The sequence below is a fragment of the Delphinus delphis genome, chromosome 18 (assembly GCF_949987515.2).
Source record: "Delphinus delphis chromosome 18, mDelDel1.2, whole genome shotgun sequence".
NCBI lineage: Eukaryota > Metazoa > Chordata > Mammalia > Artiodactyla > Delphinidae > Delphinus > Delphinus delphis.
Window position 1 is genome coordinate 4122370 of NC_082700.1, and position 17571 is coordinate 4139940.

The window sequence follows — 17571 nt, forward strand, 5'->3', positions numbered from 1 at the left end:
CCTTTGGTCATGGTGTATGACCCTTTTAATGTGTTGTTGGATTCTGTTTGCTAGTATTTTGTTCAGGATTTTTGCCTCTATGTTCATCAGTGATATTGGTCAATGCTCTTCTTTTTTTGTGATATCTTTTTCTGGTTTTGGTATCAGGGTGATGGTGGTTTCGTAGAATGAATTTGGGAGTGTTCCTCCCTCTGCAGTGTTTTGGAAGAGTTTGAGAAGGATCGGTGTTAGCTCTTCTCTAAATGTTTGATAGAATTCGCTTGTGAAGCCGTCTGGTCCTGGACTTTTGTTTGTTGCAAGATTTTTAATTACGGTTTCAATTTCATTACTTGTGAAAGGTCTGTTTATATTTTCTAATTCTTCCTGGTTCAGTCTTGGAAAATTGTACCTTTCCAAGAATTTGTCCATTTCTTCGTGGTTGTCCATTTTACTGGCATATAAGTGTTTGTAGTAGTCTCTTATAATCCTTTGTATTTCTGTGGTGTCAGTTGTGATTTCTCGTTTTTCATTTCTAAGTTTATTGATTTGTGTTCTCTCCCTTTTTATTCTTGATGAGTCTGGCTAAGTGTTTATCAATTTTGTTTATCTTCTCAGAGAACCAGCTTTTAGTTTTATTGATCTTTGCTATTGTTTTCTTTGTTTCTATTTCATTTATTTCTGCTTTGATCTTTATGATTTCTTCCCTTTTACTGACTTTGGGTTTTCTTTGTTCTTCTTTCTCTAGTTGATCTCGGTGTAGGGTTAGATGGTTTATTTGAGATTTTTCTTGACCTAAATAGACACTTCTCTGAGTAATGTAAATTTTTGTGGGCTGGCCTGGAACAGAAGCCTTTTCCTCTTGCCTCAAAGTACAAACGTGTGGTATTATTTCCATGGTAAATGTATTCTGAATTTCCAAAAGAAAATCTTACCAACAACTTTTAATGTACTGATACAAGCTATTTGTAAGCCAGCGTCTACCTACATACCCAAACTTTTATCCATTACTTATTAAATACATAGAGTGACCTGTTGTGTACCTGGCCTCATGCTAGGGGCTGAGGATGACTTCAAGAAGCTCACGGTTCTCGGGAAGACAGAGTGTAGCCGAAGCTCCTACATGGGGGATGACATGATTCTCGGCACTTTTACCTTGGCCCCTTCCTCCATAAAAAATATCAAAATTATATTCTACTGCTGTGTTGGTATAATGATAAATGTGATACAGGTTACATCATAGTTACATATACGTATATATTTTGATGATTTTAAAAGAAATTAAAACATTTTCATGGGCCCCTAAGAAGTAGTGCGGGTCCCAGACCTCGTGTCTGCTGTGCCCTGGAGACAGGACAAGAGGAGCATTTGCAGAAGCGATGCTGGAGGTGAGAGTCGAAGGATAAACAGGAGTTAACCAGAAAGGCCGTCACAGGAAGAGAGAACAGCACGGTCACAAACTTGGAAGTGCGAAGGGCAAGGTGAGGACCCCAAGAGGCACCCTAAATGGTAGAAAATGAAGTTGCGAAAGGTAGGCAGAGGCCAAAAATATAAAGATCTTATATGTTATTGTGAGAACAGTGAGGACGTAAGGGAGACAGCTGGGGACGTGGACATGGGACGCACCCGAATGAGCCTGTGGAAGGACTGCCCTGAGAGACTGCAGGGGGGTTGCCGCCACTTACGGGGTGACGAGGGACACGAGCACAGCCCTCATTGACCTGACACAATGGGAAGGAGACGATGAGGATTCCAAAGGACGCAGGCTGCTCAACTGGATGTGAGGAAAGAGGCAGGAATCCGGGTTCTTATTTATCCCCTTCTCAGCCCTTTCTTTAGTGCTTGACTCCCCGTCAAACATACACCAACTCAAGGCAAGCAACCAACCAGCTATGGGAACAGCCACCGTCGGAGGGATTTTTCCTGATCACTCTCCCATTCATCGGATTGGACTAATTCCTCCTGGTTTTTGACCGTCTCTCCAATCCCTCCTGTTCTGACACCCTATTTAAACCCAGTTCTCCACCTCTTATCAGGCTTATCAGTGTATTGATCACAATTTTGTACTTGAACTTTGACTCTGCACTCACAGCCATGAGGCGGAGGTTCATTCTGACCCCTTGGAACCATCCTCAGCAAGCCAGTGCCACCTGACTTCCCCACAGGGGAAGGGGATCAGACGTTCCTGCCTTCATTGAACTGGTGAATGGCAGAGGCATTGAGCTCAGAAAAAGAAAGTGAGTAACACTCTGGGTGAAGATTATTTCAGTTCTGAATATACTAACCCTCAGGTTCCAAAGGGCCAGCCTAGCAGACGTTAACCAAGGCTGTCAAAATGCGGTCCTGGAGTACAGGAGAACGTTCTGAGCTAGAGATGGAGATGTGATGCAGGAGTGTGCAGAGAAGAATTCACGTAGAAGCCTCAGACGTCCTCGGAAAGCCCTGTGTGCAAGGTTGGCCCTTGGCTAGCATCCAGGAACTTGACTTGGGGGTGTCCCCACTGTTCCCTGACAGGCGTGTCTCGATGGGCCTGAACTATCTGTGCAAATCATCTGGTTTACGCTGAACACCTGCTTCCCTTCCAGGAGCTTGGAATTTTAGTACGTGCCAGGCAGAGGATGCCTACACGCCCAGCCCTCAATAAATCTCGGCCACTGAGTCAGTGATGAGAAATGTTGTGGGAGACAACATTTCTCCCACATTGTCACATTCGATGCTGGAGGAACTAAGTACGTCTGTGTGACTCCACGGGGACAGGAGTCTTGGAAGCTGGCCTGGCTTCCTCCAGACTTTGTCCCATGTGCCTTTTCCCTTTGCTGACTGTGCTTTGCCTTCTTCCCCTGTAATATATCTGAGCTGTAAGCACGACCGTATGCTGAGTCCTGAGTCCTAGCCAACCACTAACCTGGAAGTGGTCTCAGGAAACTCCAACACAGGGAGTTGTCAGGAACACCAGGTAATTCAGTGCTGGGAATTAGAATGGAATTGATCCCCTTGCAATCTACATGGTTGCAGTGGACCGGCCACATGACCTGACCCCAGCTGGTCAGAGTGCAATGGTCCCTTTGCCTCATCCTGCAGACAAAAATGAAGATGGTGCCCTCCGATGGTAAAGCACACTGGTCTGAAATGCAGCAAAGGGTCAAGGGAAGGTTAACGAAAGGCTCCCGGCTATGCCAGAAACAATACCGTATTTAACTAAGATTTAGAGCCATAGAAGGATACTCCTAACAAAATTCGAAAAAGAACAAACAAAAACCTAAGGTGTTACGGCCATGGCTATTCCCCCAAGCAAATCAAGGATAAGACAAGATTTCTGGCATTGGATGCAAGACCCCAAATGAAGTTGTTAAGGATCTAATTAAAGTTTTAAGGAAGCTGCACTGTCACAAAAGCCTCAGCCCCTTCCACAGAGTTATGACTGTTCAATATTGCAGCAGTTCCCGAACCAAGCACGCATATCAAACGTGCTCACCAGCACCCCTCAAACCCTCCCGCCCCTGCCTTCACTGGTGCCGCCACCAGCGCCAACAGGGAACTCCTCCCTCGGGGCCTCTCTGAAGGGGCCCCGACTCAGGACCTGAACCAGCCGTACTGGCTGACCAAACACGTCCAGCTAAGTGAGGCAGCAAAGAGATGCCATGAGACTGTTTCTGTCATTCATGCTACTAAGCTTGCTCAACAAGGCCTGGTAATCGATGTGCTCAGGGACACGTCCTTCCCCCTTTCTAGTTTGATCTTGATTCCACTTCACTCTAGCAGGTAGATACAAGCTACATGGATCATTTATCCCATAAGCTGGATGGTGAGGAGTTGAAATTAAACCTGATCAAATCCAAGCTAATGCACTAGAGAAAGCCTGCGCGCAGCAACGAAGACCCAACGCAGCCAACAATAAATAAATAAATTTTAAAAAAAGCGCTTATTATCAAATCCAAGCTAACGGAAGAACGGACACCATCCAGAGAACCTGAACTCAAAATTGTGTCACTTCACACTACAGAAGCTACACGTGACCTTGGACCGTCTCCCACCAGGAAGAAGGTGAACATGTCTGAAGCTGCACAGAAGACAGTTGGATTATAGTCAAGTAGGAACATTTTGTGATTAAATATGTAATTGTCTTCAAATGAGACCTTAATAGAGGAAAAATACGTCTGAAAGTGTTGAGTTTCCAGAAGAAGTGTGACTGTTGTTTTTTTAAAAATGAAAAAAGAGAAAGAAAACTATAGGGGCCAACTCAAGAGTCTTCAGAGATGTAATGCTCAAAATAAAACAACAAACATACTTGCTATAAGTATTTATGGATCCCCAGTTATCACAAGGGCAGATACATCGGGGCCTAATACACTCAGTCACTGAAAAGCACCCCCAACCTGTCTGACGACATCAAGGAAACGAGCACCACTGCCACTCAGTCATGTCCTCTGGAACATGGAACATTTGGCCCTCTCGATGAGAGAGGGCTCTGGCTTCCTGGGAAATCTGTGCATCTGTGTTGAGAGATATCCCAGGTCTCTGATTGCCAGAGTCATACAAGGTTGAGGGAGAGACCCTACAGGAGTCGGCTGCCACTGCAAAGGTAACAACCACCCACTTCACGTGGGCTCCTATTTCTACACCATTTCTTCCTCCTCTGGCCAGAGGTTATTCAAATGGAGACACGTAGGAAGATGAGAAGTTCACTGTAAGTTCTTGTCTGGGAGAAATATTCACGGAAAGGCCTCAGACAGCTTCTTAACTCTGACCTTAACACAGCATCTTCAGATGCCTCATTCATCTCTTTGCTGGATTCATCCTCATAGTATAGATTCTGTTTGATATCTTTCAGGAGTGGTCCTTCTCTTTTCATTCTTGGGAAAGAAAAGGTGTATTTGCACATGGAAACAAACACATGATATAACAAAGTTACAAAATTAGACAAGTATCTTTGGGAAGGAATTAGGCTGAAAACTTCCCAAAGCATTTCAGCTTCTCCAGGATGCAGGGTAGTGGAAAGAGCACAGGCTTTGGAGGCAAATGGTCCTGTGACTGACTCTCTAACTCTGCCTCCTACCATGTTAAGTGGCAATAATATTTCAAGGAGAGCATGGGAGATTTAAACTAGGAATTCATGTTAAAGACTGAAAGAAACACAACCTAAGAGTGAAAGATAATCAAGTCGTAACAATGCTAGTCGAAATTATAAAACTCTGAGATACAAGAAAAAGAGGGTAAAAGGATGTAATACGTAGGAAGGCAGCTAGGAAGCTGACAGTTTAGAAACAGAAGTTCACAAGACAGCCACACTATATAGAACAAGCTCTAAGGACATGTCATGGAAAAGAGTCAAATGAAGAATTTTTTTTTATAAATTTATTTTATTTTTGGCTGCGTTGGGTCTCCGTTACTGCACGCGGGCTTTCTCTAGCTGTGGAGAGCGGGGGCTACTCTTCGTTGCGGTGCGTGGGCTTCTCATTAAAGTGGCTTCTCTTGCTGCAGAGCACGGGCTCTAGGCGTGTGGGCTTCAGTACTTGTGGCACATGGGCTCAGTGGTTGTGGCTCACGGGCTCTAGAGCGCAGGCTCAGTAGTTGTGGCGCACGGGCTTAGTTGCTCCGTGGCATGTGCGATCTTCCCGGACCAGGGCTCTGCAATGGCAGGCAGATTCTTAACCACTGCGCCACCAGGGAAGCCCCCAAATGAAGAATTTAAATGATTTGTTCCTTTCTTTATTGGAAGCACAAAGGGTACAATCCTTGCTGAGTAGATGCTATAAATAGACAATGAGCCTTTGTGTTTGTCATCAGCCTTGTTTACTGGGAGATGAATGAAAATATTAAAGAAAACACTTCTTTGTTCCCAACTAGGGTACCCATCTACCAAATTCATTAGGCTTTCCTGCTGCTTTCAGGGACGTTTCCATACAGTGCACAATCCAATTCTACTTCCAGTGCCTACTCGGGAATCCCTTCACGTGCTGGTCCTCCCATGTCTTGCAAACGACTGAGGATCAACGTGCTTTTTTCTCTTCTTTATCCTTACTTTGTTCATTTCCCCTTTTGTTTTCCTCTTGATTTTCCGAACTGCTCAAACCAGGGGAGGTAGAACTTCCTGAGGAAGGTTCCATATGAGCAGTAACTGCTGGATTTAGTCTCTTGTCCTATTGGGGACAAATGGTGCCACGAAAGTGAGTGTGATGGATACATGAATACGGCTCCATTTCAGGTCAATGTCTACACTGGCCGAGCTTGTAACTTGTCCGCCCTCCTCCACTCAGAGATTCTCCACCTGTGAACACATGACTCTCCCACCTCCTCACAGTGAACTAGAAACCAAACAATGTCTTCTTTTTTTCAACATTTTTATGCCCTTTTCTTTCTTTCCAGTTTCACTTCCATCAACCTAGGTTAGATAATAACTGATGATGATGATAATTGATAGTAAAAATTGATCATAATATTTCCTTTATTGGTTTCTTGCTTCCCATCTCTCTCCACTCCACCGCGTTCTGCACACTGCACCGTACCGATCTTCCTGAAACATGAAAAGTGATCTTACCCTTCGCCAATACGATTTATCAAGAGCCATCTAGACTCTGTAAAGCAAAACTCCCGTAAGTCTGGTATCTAAAGCCTTCAAATCAAACTCCCCAGTCCTATGTCCCATCTGTGACCTACAGAAACCGTTTACTCCAAACAAAGTCACCACCTTTACTAAAACCTCTCACTCCACGGGCTAAATGCACCCCCTAACAAGTTCTGTGCATGCATCTTACTGAACGAACTACAATAATCACTAATTGGAAACAAAAACTAAACCTTGAGATATACCTAAATTTCACAGAATCGGCCTTGAGGTATCTGTTCTTGTGATTTTGTCCAAGTGGTATCACCATAGCAAGCTATGTCATTTATTCATAAACAAACATCAAAGTCAGAACAATAACTCATTGTATTGCTCGATTTCCAATTTTCTAAGAGCAAAGATGTCTTTCCCTTGAAGACAGGGACTTTGTCCTCTACTGAATCCTCTACACCAGTAACACTGCCGGGCATCGAGTTAGTGCGAAATAACTACTTCTTTCAGTGAATAAACCACGGTGGACCAATAGAGAAGAACAGTTGACACATTTTAATATTTATTGGTAGAAACAGATCTTCAATGCATACTTTGTGTTTTAAAGTCTACATTCTCTTAACTTTTTTTGCTGTTGTTATTGTTTCATTTGGAGTTTTTTGGTCTCCAATTGAACTTAACATATTATCTATGCATTTGATTCTTTATAGACCCTTGTTTTTAGATTTTAAACTAAATTTGAAAACCATGCATATTGTATATCTTACTTAATGTAATCCAAAAAATTGTTTGCACTTTCAAAAAGGTCACAAAAAGGTAGAACTCAAGTTAAATAACCTCTGTTCTAAAATGTCCACGTTCCATTTCTGAAAAAAGAAATACTTGTTCAGTGTCATATATTGCTTGCTGTCTAATAAGTCAGATTGTCAGAGACGCTTCATAAATTATGTCTATTTTTAAATATCTTAATCTACTTCCTCCCAGAGATGATCCTGTATTAAACATTGTGCCATATGCAGTAATAGCCCAACAGTTTAAAATAAGAACCAAACTGGTAGTTTTTAGACTGAATACGTTAACCTTAAAATTATATACCTATATATACACATGTGATATGCTGCATATTAAATTTAATATTTCAAGTAACTTTAATGCATTTAGCAAACATTCAGCCAAATATTCTTTCATGAAAAGATACTGTCCTTAGAATAAAAAGTTAAAGAAAGGCTTATTTAGACACCAATGTCTGGACATGGTACGAAGCCTGAAAGTCCAAGCAAAATCTGCTGGACTTCTCAGAAAAAGAATATTGATTTGTAACCTACTGAGTTGTGCAGATACAAAAGTGCTTAGCATGACAAAATTACCAAAATAAAAACATTTTAAAAGTTATTTGGTTCTAGCAATATTAACTATTCTGTACTTTAGGATAATTTAACATTTGCATTTTAAATTTTCTATAAATTTTCTCTTTTTAACAAGTTAAAAAAGCACACAAAAAAATAGTTCAAACTATAATCATCTGTTATTTTTCATCCTGGTTAGCTCATCACAAATAATTCAACAAAAGAACGCCTGAATACTCAGCTCTACTAAGATGCAACATTTGACTGGATCCAGCATGTCACCCGTTGTTTGCTGTACTGGACCCTAAGACAGGCTGCCGACAGATAGGACACGTGCAATTCTCTGAGAGCCACCGGTCGATACAGTGGATGTGAAATTCATGCATGCAAGGTAACTGCCTGAGCTTGTTTCCAGTTACGTAGTCGCTGATGCAAACGCTACAGATTTTCCCTCGTTCGCTATCGATACTGCTGTGCTCATAGCTCCGGGTGGAAAGATTGTCAATCTGCTCTTTGGTTAAACCACGCATGCGGTCATCATCCTCCCCTTCATTAAGCAAGAAGTGAGCGAGGCGAAGGATAGGTAGGGTGCCAGTTTCCACCAAGTTACTTGAATTTTGCGACCGCCTGCCACCTCTGTGTGGGGCACGAGGCGGGGTGTCAGGGCTGTCTTCTCGGGTCCACCTGCCTTGGGGGGACCCTCCCCTGTGCTGGCTGACGGCCTCACCGAGGAGACTCACTTCTGAGTGTGTCTCTGGCCGACGCTGACCACTTCTCTGCGCCTCTGACTCCGATTCGGCCTCCATTAGAGAACTCAGTTCTCCAAATCCAGTCATGATCTGCCTTAAAACTGATCGAAGAGCCACTGATGATGGTTCAGCGAGCTCGTTCTCAGAAATCCTACGAAGAGGAACAGTTATGGTACTAACGTAGGTTCGCATACCTGAGCGCTCTAAACGAGAGATGGTGCGCCGAAAGCCCCCACTACTGCTTTCGATAGTGACTGTGTTTGCTGCCAGCCCCACCCTGGATCGAGTTCTATTTGCAATACTGTCCCAGTCTCTGCTTTCTCCAGGACGAACCCTTCTCACTTGAAGGTCCAGTGTGATTGTTGGGTGTCGTCGTGCAGCAGTGGAGGACCTGCTGGACTCTTCTTCTTCTACTGTGATTCTTGACACAAGTCTTGAGTTAGAGAATGGAGTATATGCGGTACCTCTGCCTTCTCGGCCTTGCTCTAGAAAGACACGAGTTATACCTCTCCTCCTAACAGACCGCCTACTAGTTTGCTGAAAAGGTCTACTTTCCCTTTGTGAACTGTGATAAACAGTGCCACTTTGCCTCTGAATCGGTGACCGGCTTCGGCTATTGAAAGTAGACCGTAATCTTATTGGCTCTAATCTTTGGTTTGTATTCCTCACTGTGACATTAGTTCTAGCCCCATTTTCCCAAACATGGGCTGCTCCAAATCGCTGCCCCTCCCTTTGCCTGAGTTCACTACCACCTGATGGATTAGCGCGTGCAGCACCAGTTCTAGGGGTGCCAACTGCCCCCCCAATTCCATTTCTTAATCTTCCCAATGCTGACAAAGATCCTTCTACTGAACTCCGCCCCCTCGATCCAAGCCTAGTTCTCGGAACGCCGGCACTACTACCACTGAGAGCCCCTGCGGCTTGGCTCCTGGTTCGCCTGGCCACAGGGCTACTTGATCTCTGTGGCCCATCTGTGGTGTGATCTTGGCTCACATCTGAAAGTGGAACGCCCACATAATCTTCGCCGTCCATTTCAAATCCTCTATTCTCGTGATTTATGTGGATTTCCAGACAAAATTGGAACTCTCCACTGTGTGGGTTTGTTCGACTCACAGCTCTCCAAGTCTGGTTCCCATTCTGTCCACTTCGAGTTGCGTTTCCCGTGCGACGAAAGGTGTTGAGCCATTCCAGCAGAGACTCTTCATTTGAACTTTCTCGAGGGACCCCTGAGTCTGGAAAGCAAACCAAATCAACTTAACATCAATTCCTAAAATCTATCTTTAGATCTTTATTGAAAGCTTGTAAGATAAACTACGTTTTTATTAAATTAAAAATATAATTAAGAACATCTGTGCATTTTAATGAATGAAAAACGGCCAAAAAGCTGAACTTTCTAAAAGAAAGGTGTATACTATAAGCATACTATAATACACACTGTATCAAAATTATAAAATTTTAAATACTATTTGTGCAAAGGTGTGAAGAAATCCTCACTCTTGCTTTCTATATGCCTGTTATTGGCAAAATATTAAGGCAAAGGAAAAATATATCCAGTATCAAAACTGTATATTTAAATTGCTTTATTGGGACTTCCCTGGTGGCACAGTGGATAAGACTCCACGCTCCCAACGCAGGGAGCCTGGGTTTGATCCCTGGTCAGGGAACTAGATCCCACATGCATGCTGCAACTAAGAGTTCGCATGCCACAACTATGGAGCCCACCTGCCACAACTAAGACCTGCTGCAACTAAATAAAAATTTTAAAAATTGCGTTATTCATATGGCAGTATCAATAAAATACAGTGGCAAAACTTACGTATAATTTATCTTGAATTTTTAGAATTCTTTGGTAAAGGTAACTCGATCTTTTTTGCAATTAGGTGTTTTGGCAACCTTAAGAATTTTATCCTATTTCTCAGAAACTGCCCCAAATGTATAAGTCAAGAAATATGGCTTCATGAGTAAAATGTTAGAACCACATCATATCTTCATGTGAGGATAGGAGACTTCAGGCATGTTACTTAAGTTCTCTGGCTAAATCCTTATCTGTAAACTTGATAATAATAGTACAGATGTCAAAGGATTATCATGAGGATAAAATAAGACACTGTATATAAAATGATTAGTATAATATCTGGCACATAGGAAGCACTCAATAAATGTTAGCCATTATATATAATACAATAAAATACATTTTCTGTTCATTTAGAACATGAGCTGCATGAAGACAATGAGTTTTGCCTTATTTTACTCACGGTTAAATCCCCAACCTCTACAACAGTATTTGGGACAAATCAGACTCTCAATTAATACTGTTGAATGAATCGATTTAGAAATAAATATGCCCTGGGACTTCCCTGGTGGCGCACTCGTTAAGAATTCACCTGCTAATGCAGGGGACACGGATTTGATCCCTGGTCCAGGAAGATCCCACATGCCACGGAGCAGTTAAGCCTGTGCACCACAACTACTGAGCCTGCGCTCTAGAGCCCGCGAGCCACAACTACTGAGCCTGTGAGCCACAACTACTGAAGCCCGTGCACCTAGAGCCCGTGCTCCGCAACAAGAGAAGCCACCGCAATGAGAAGCCTGCGCACCACAACGAAGAGCAGCCTCCGCTCACTGCAACCAGAGAAAGCCCACACACAGCAACGAAGACCCAACGCAGCCAAAAATAAAATAAAATTTAAAATATATACACATTTAAAAAAAGAAAGAAAGAAAGAAATGTGCCCCTAATAAACTTCTTTGAGTATGATAGTGCTACTGTGGGAAGCTTTAAGTTTTCCATTTTAACCAGTGGATTATATAAAGTACAAAACTCAGTGAAAAGCATTCTAATGCACATTAACTACACAGACTTTACCAAGTTCGCTCTTCTCAAAAACAGTTGTTAAATGAGTCTGCTTTGATTTTATTTCATTACTGCAATCTCTCATAAAAAACTTTTTTAAATATTAAAGTTAAACCTGTTAATCAGCTGCTGGCATCAATAAAGACAGCAACCGCAGCCACATTCTAAAGGTATAAGCTACTGCACACGTGACGAGTACATTCTCCATCAAAACATATTCAAAGGGCCAGTATTACCAGCTATACCAATATAGTACAATTTGCATATCTAAACACGAAGAAGAAAAAGGTTAACATCCACTTTCCATTTTAATTTGCAAAAAGATATAAGTAAAGGGCAGGTAAACATGAAGTCATTCCAGATGCCACTTCTTTCTTTAATTACTAGAATATAGTGATGGCAGTGTGTGAAAGAGGTCACTCATGTCTCACAAAATCCGTCACCCCATTCTTCCACTGGAAATGCACTGCAGTGTCCTGTGAACAACCTGGCATCTGGGTGTGGCCACGGGACTAAGTTCTCATCAATGGAACGGGAGTAGAAGTGAGAGAGCTCATTTCCGGGCAGGGGCCTGGGCCTTCTCCTGGAACCTGGAACTGCCAGCTGGAACCTAGAAGTGGCTGTGACTTAGCTTGATCATGCAAACCATACCTGGAGCAGCAGTCAGTGCCCAGTGAACCTTTCTGCAACAGTGGAGATGTTCTGTACCTGTGCCGTCCAGTACAGAAGCCACTAGCCACAGGGGACTATTAAACACTTGAATGTGGCTAATGTGCCTGAGGAACTGAATTTTCAATTTTATTAAATTTAAATAGGCCCATGTGGCCGGTAGCTACCGCACTGGACAGCACAGTTGTAGAAGCACTGTGCTGGCTGCGTGGGTCCCAGAAGGCTTTATGGATTGACGTGTGTCTGCCCTGGACTGAGCACAAAACGGAAGTAAACTTCCATTTCATCAGCCGATGCGTTTGGGGTGTTTAATAGTCTTCACCCTAACCAATACCATGATCCTGATGTAATATGTGAAACCACTACTAACGAACACCTCTGGAGAAGGAAGTAGAACTGGTAAGAGGGACCTTAAAGTTGGCTTTACTTTTAACTCTATACACTTCTGTTTAGTTTGAATTTTGTGTTTTTACAAGTAATTTGTTTTTTTTTGTTTTGTTTTGTTGTTTTGCGGTCCACGGGCCTCTCACCGCTGTGGCCTCTCCCGTCGCGGAGCACAGGCTCCGGACGTGCAGGCTCAGCGGCCATGGATCACAGGCCCAGCTGCTCCGCGGCATGTGGGATCTTCCCGGACTGGGGCATGAACCCGTGTCCCCTGCATCGGCAGACGGACTCCAAACCACTGCGCCACCAGGGAAGCCCCGATTTGTTTTTTTATAAGAATTTCTTATATTATGACTTAGTCTGTTCAGTAAAATGACACAACACAAAACCAATAAAACAAAGCAACAAAAATAGGTTTTCCTGACTCAGTCTTTCTGTATTGTTCTGTATAAATTTTTAGAAGGTAAGTTTAGTTATATTACTTAAAAAAAAAACAGTAGTGTGTAAAGTCTAAGATTAAAAAGAACTCTGCTGGTAATTAATTGTATACTATTTCATACACATGAGCTCCCTGAAGGCAATGGGTGTGTAAGACATCTTTATATGCAACCCCTGTCCTGTATTACCTAACTATACTGCTCAGCATATAATATGTAAATACTACCTGAATGATTATCACATTTAATCTGGAAAACACTAAAAACAAACATTGTACAAGGTCCTGTAAGTTCATTTCTGCAATTACTCCAATCAAACCTGTTCCTTATGGAAAGGAATCTACAATACCTCTGGTGTTTGTCCCATTTCTCAAGTCAGGCTGAGATGCTAGCTGTTCCTTGACTCCGTCTAAACGTTGCTGTAATTCTTCTGATGTTATTTCTCCTAAAACAATGGAAAAGTGCCCACTAAAGTTAAAATCTTTAAATTACTAAGTTTTATGAAAACTCATGAAGGGTAAGACTAATCTTTAGCAATGTGTAGAAGACATTCTATTGTTTTCATGTTCTATAAATTGAAGACAACAAAAAACGTTTATTCATGCAAATACACATCATTTTCGTTGTTTCATTTATTAATGTTTTATTTAAATTAAAATAAGATTTAATTTGAATCATTAATGAAGTGCTCCTAGTTGATATACTTAGAACCTATAAGCTATAATTCTGTGGATTTTCGTCAGAGTTAAAAGGAAATTAAGAAGGGAGTACTTCTAGAGAAAATTTCAAATCTGTATTTACTTGAATTCTACCTAGTTCATTATATGGGTAATGAATGCCCTTCATTATATATGTATACAGAATGCAAATATGCAACACACAAATATATACAAGCATACAGTTTCAATTAGTTCATCTGTGAAATTAATTTGTAAAAAATTAATGGAGCACATTGAACTTTTGGGGAGTCATTAATTCAGCTAAATAAATAAATAAATGATAAGACCTCAAATGAGTTAGAATTAGGTTTTAAATGAATAATATTTTATTTGTACAAATATTACTTAAGAGACATAGGACTTCATAAATATCTGACACTATCATGTATGTTAACCTGTTGGTTTGACACTTGTGTAACAGTGCTATATGTTCAATGTTCTTACCTACTTATAAAATACAGAAGTAAGCCAGTGATTTTCTATGTTGTTATGTTACAGTGCTCTTAAGGTCACAAAAACAGTACACTATATTTTGAGAGAGCGAAGATGGGGTAAAAACCCCTCCTTATTTTGAAACTTCTAATAATGCTGAAAAAGGTACTTCCTCTTTTACCCATCTCTTACCAGGGGTGCCTAAAAGATTATGGTCTCTCATTAGCCGGTAATCTTCATCATTGAGATCATTAATAAACTGATAATAGGCTTCTTCTCTGTGGAGACGCTCTTGTTGCCACCTTCTCTCGTTTTCATGATGATTCTGGTCTTGAGATGAGGTTTCTTCACCACCACCATCTGGTCTAGATCTAGACCAATTCATGCTGAGATTCCTGGCTTTCTGTTCAAACAGTATATACAAAATTCAAGGTATTAGCCGTGGACTACACATGGCTTCATATTTTAACTTCGTTTTTTCATTTTCATTTAAAAATTCTGTCCGCTACTCAAATACTTCATATGCCCAATCTTGCAGTGAAGAACTTACATATAAAATGAATAGCAGCTCCTAGGTGATAGAACACAATTGGACCTACTTCTTTGCCTAAAGCCATCCTCTAAGTCAGATTGGATTTGGTTTCACCACACATTTCTCATAGCTGAAAATCAAAGTGATTATCTCATTTTCTACGTCTTTGACTCTCCTGTTGGCCCAAAAGCCCCCACTGATGTTCCAAATATCCGGGTATTTCACATTACCATACAAATTCTAAGCTTGCATTATGCACGTTCTTTACTTCATAAGCAAAGGACTATTGGGTATCAAGAGGGTATCATTTACATTTATTTCCAGTAAGGGTATTCTTCCCCAAAAAAGTTCATAAATGTAATATTACCCCCCCTGCACTTTGCTGAGGTAAAAATAACTTAGCTGAACAGACCTGGAGTTGATTTCTCTTACAGCCAACAGGAAACAACACTGTGCACAGCTCTGGGGATTGTAAAAGCACGTAAGAGCTTTTCGGTTTCCCCACAGGAAACCTTGTTCCTAAGCCTGGAATGGTTAGTCCCGGAGGTCTCTGAGTGCCAGTGAAACTTCCTGACCTCGCTAGGCAAACACTGCTTTTGGATTATACTGAAATGTCATTCCTGAGAAGTTTACTTTTAAACCATAAGGAAATCAAGGGAGGAAAGTAATTGTTTCATAAATATCTTAGAATTTCTTAAACACATCTATTTACTAAGTCGTTAAAGCTACAGTTCTCAACTGGGAATGCACATCAAACACCCTTGAGGAAATGTTTTAAACTACAGATGCCCAGAGCTCACCCCCAATCCTAGGTCAGAATTTTCCAGGGTAGGGCCCAGGTCTACCTTCGAGAGCTAATCTGGGTGTTCTGTGGCTGAAATAAACCATTCCTTGACAATTTCTGGTATGTCACTAAAGGGTATGTGTAATACAGCACATGACTTAATAAAGGCTGCAGGATCGAATGACTAGGTGACCAGGGAAGCAACTTCGGTAACTAGGACTCAGTGTTTAATAAGCAAACTACTTTAAAAACAGAGTGAAATTAGCCTACAAGTCTAAATTATTGTATGAGTTAGCAACTAACCACTCTCATGCACATTCTGACATTAGATTACAACTTCAAAGGATTTTTTCACAGTGATCCCTATGTCATTTTTTAAGGAAAGATCTAGTAGCACTATCCAGTCACATGCAAATTAACATTATCAAAAACTACAGATTTCTTTCCATTTTCAGAATAATTAGGACTAGACCATCATTAGCAAAGAGCATATTTGGTAGGTACAGCAGTAATAAGCTTTTTGTATTAAACAGTTTAAATATCTGAAACCTACCATAAAGTCAAGCTACTTTAATAGTATTCAAAACTTTAAGAGCTTCTCCTTAAGTGGTAATTTTCTCGTGCAATTAACCACAATTAAATCCACGTGAATACCTTACTTGCCTTTCCACATACTTTTAATATATGCAATGGTATCCATCCTTCCACTGTTTGTGCTTTTTTTGACAGCTGCCCATCTGAAGCGATAAAAGAGAGTCGAATTATTCAACAAGTTGCCTCTTTGAAGGCTAGGAACGGCTAGTCGTCTCCCAACTCTACTGTAAAGTTAAAGCAAAATCTCCAGTGGATTCTGTTAGAAACTCACCTAGAAAATGAGATCCCCAAACAATTAGGTCATGGAAATCTCCCGCACGGCCCGTTTCTGCCACAACAGAAACTAGGCCTTTCTTTCCTCCACCGTCACCCCTCTTGGGGTGACAACTCCTCTCTCAAGGCCTTCCTTCCCACCCCGCTCCCACTCGGGGGTTGCCAGGCTTAGGGGCCTCCAGCTTACTTCTAAACCTTCACTCGCTCGCCACCCCTGCCCTCCGTCCCGATACTGGTTCTCTTCCTGGAAGTTGCGACAGAAGCTCGCGCCGGGGTAGGGCCCCCAGTACAATAAACAAACTGGACTCGTGCCCAACCAACCTCTCCCCAACCGGTCCTGGAGTAACGCTTCCCTTAGCGACCTAGATTCCCACAAGGAAGCCAGTGACAGCGGGGCCTCGGAGCCAATCACCGGCCAGGGCAGGGCATCTAGACCGCAGGTAGCCAATCAGGAGAGGCGGGGCCCAGGGAGGGCCTGCGGTCCCCGCGTCTCCCGGAAGCCGCGGAGGGCCCGGAGCTTCCCCCGAGCTCACTACGCCGGGGACCTGGCCGTCTTCCCGCTACCTGGAGAGAAGCGTGCGGCCCCGGAGGCTGTGACCGGGCGGCGGGCGGAGCTCGCATCCGCGCCTCCGGAGGCCGCTGCGCCCTCTGCTCGTCTGCTGAAGAGGAGCCTGCTGCAGCGGGACGGTCCAGCCGGAGCGGAGGCTCTGGAAGAGGGACGACAGGCCCCACCCGTCTCTCCCTACGGCCGGGCCACCCCCTGCGCGACAGGAGACGCTCAGCCGCCGCCGGGCGCTAGCCTGTACGAGTGGAAACTGCGTCCGGCGGGATCCCGGATGCCGCGTGCCGCGTTCCGGGTTTCGGCGCTCGCGCCAGCGCTGATGTCACGTGGACGCCTCTCCAGCCGGAGTGCGGCGGCCCAAGGACGACTTGGGCTGGAGTGCAACCCAGCGGTCTGTTCTTGTCCCTTGACTGCCTGGGTACCACGTAGCTCACCACCCAGGCGCTTTCCCTTATTGCCAATCGGAAATTACAAACCCTAATCAATTCTCGAGTGCCTCTACTCGGATTTCAGTGAAAAAAGTGAATTCCCGCTAGGAATGCACTTTGAACCCACAACCCCTCCCCACAGTCGTGTCTCTGGTTTTATTTCTGAGATGTGACGCTTACCAAACTCGCCTCACCACTAGTTACGACCTTGACTGAGTCCCTGCCCAGCCTGGTATAGGCTCCCCGACTTCCCTACCCTCTAGAAGATTTAATCAT

At 43.0% G+C, this 17571-nt stretch overlaps 1 protein-coding gene across 8 annotated transcripts; it reads right to left on the reverse strand.

Moving 5' to 3' along the window:
* Positions 1-4191: 4191 nt before the first annotated feature.
* RNF6 (ring finger protein 6) lies at positions 4192-17097 on the reverse strand. 8 transcript variants are annotated; one of them, XM_059995806.1, is made up of 6 exons: positions 16870-17097; positions 16102-16175; positions 14315-14525; positions 13321-13416; positions 9741-9859; positions 4192-4829 (listed from the first exon to the last, which is right to left on the reverse strand). In XM_059995806.1, the coding sequence occupies exons 3-6, from the start codon at positions 14505-14507 to the stop codon at positions 4776-4778; spliced, it is 462 nt and encodes a 153-aa protein (XP_059851789.1). In that variant the 5' UTR covers positions 14508-14525; positions 16102-16175; positions 16870-17097; the 3' UTR covers positions 4192-4775. The 8 variants fall into 8 exon arrangements, with proteins under 8 accessions (XP_059851789.1, XP_059851787.1, XP_059851784.1 ...); XM_059995804.1 differs by lacking the exon at positions 4192-4829 and adding an exon at positions 5221-6116; XM_059995805.1 differs by lacking the exon at positions 4192-4829 and adding an exon at positions 8910-9112.
* Between the last annotated feature and the right edge of the window lie 474 nt (positions 17098-17571).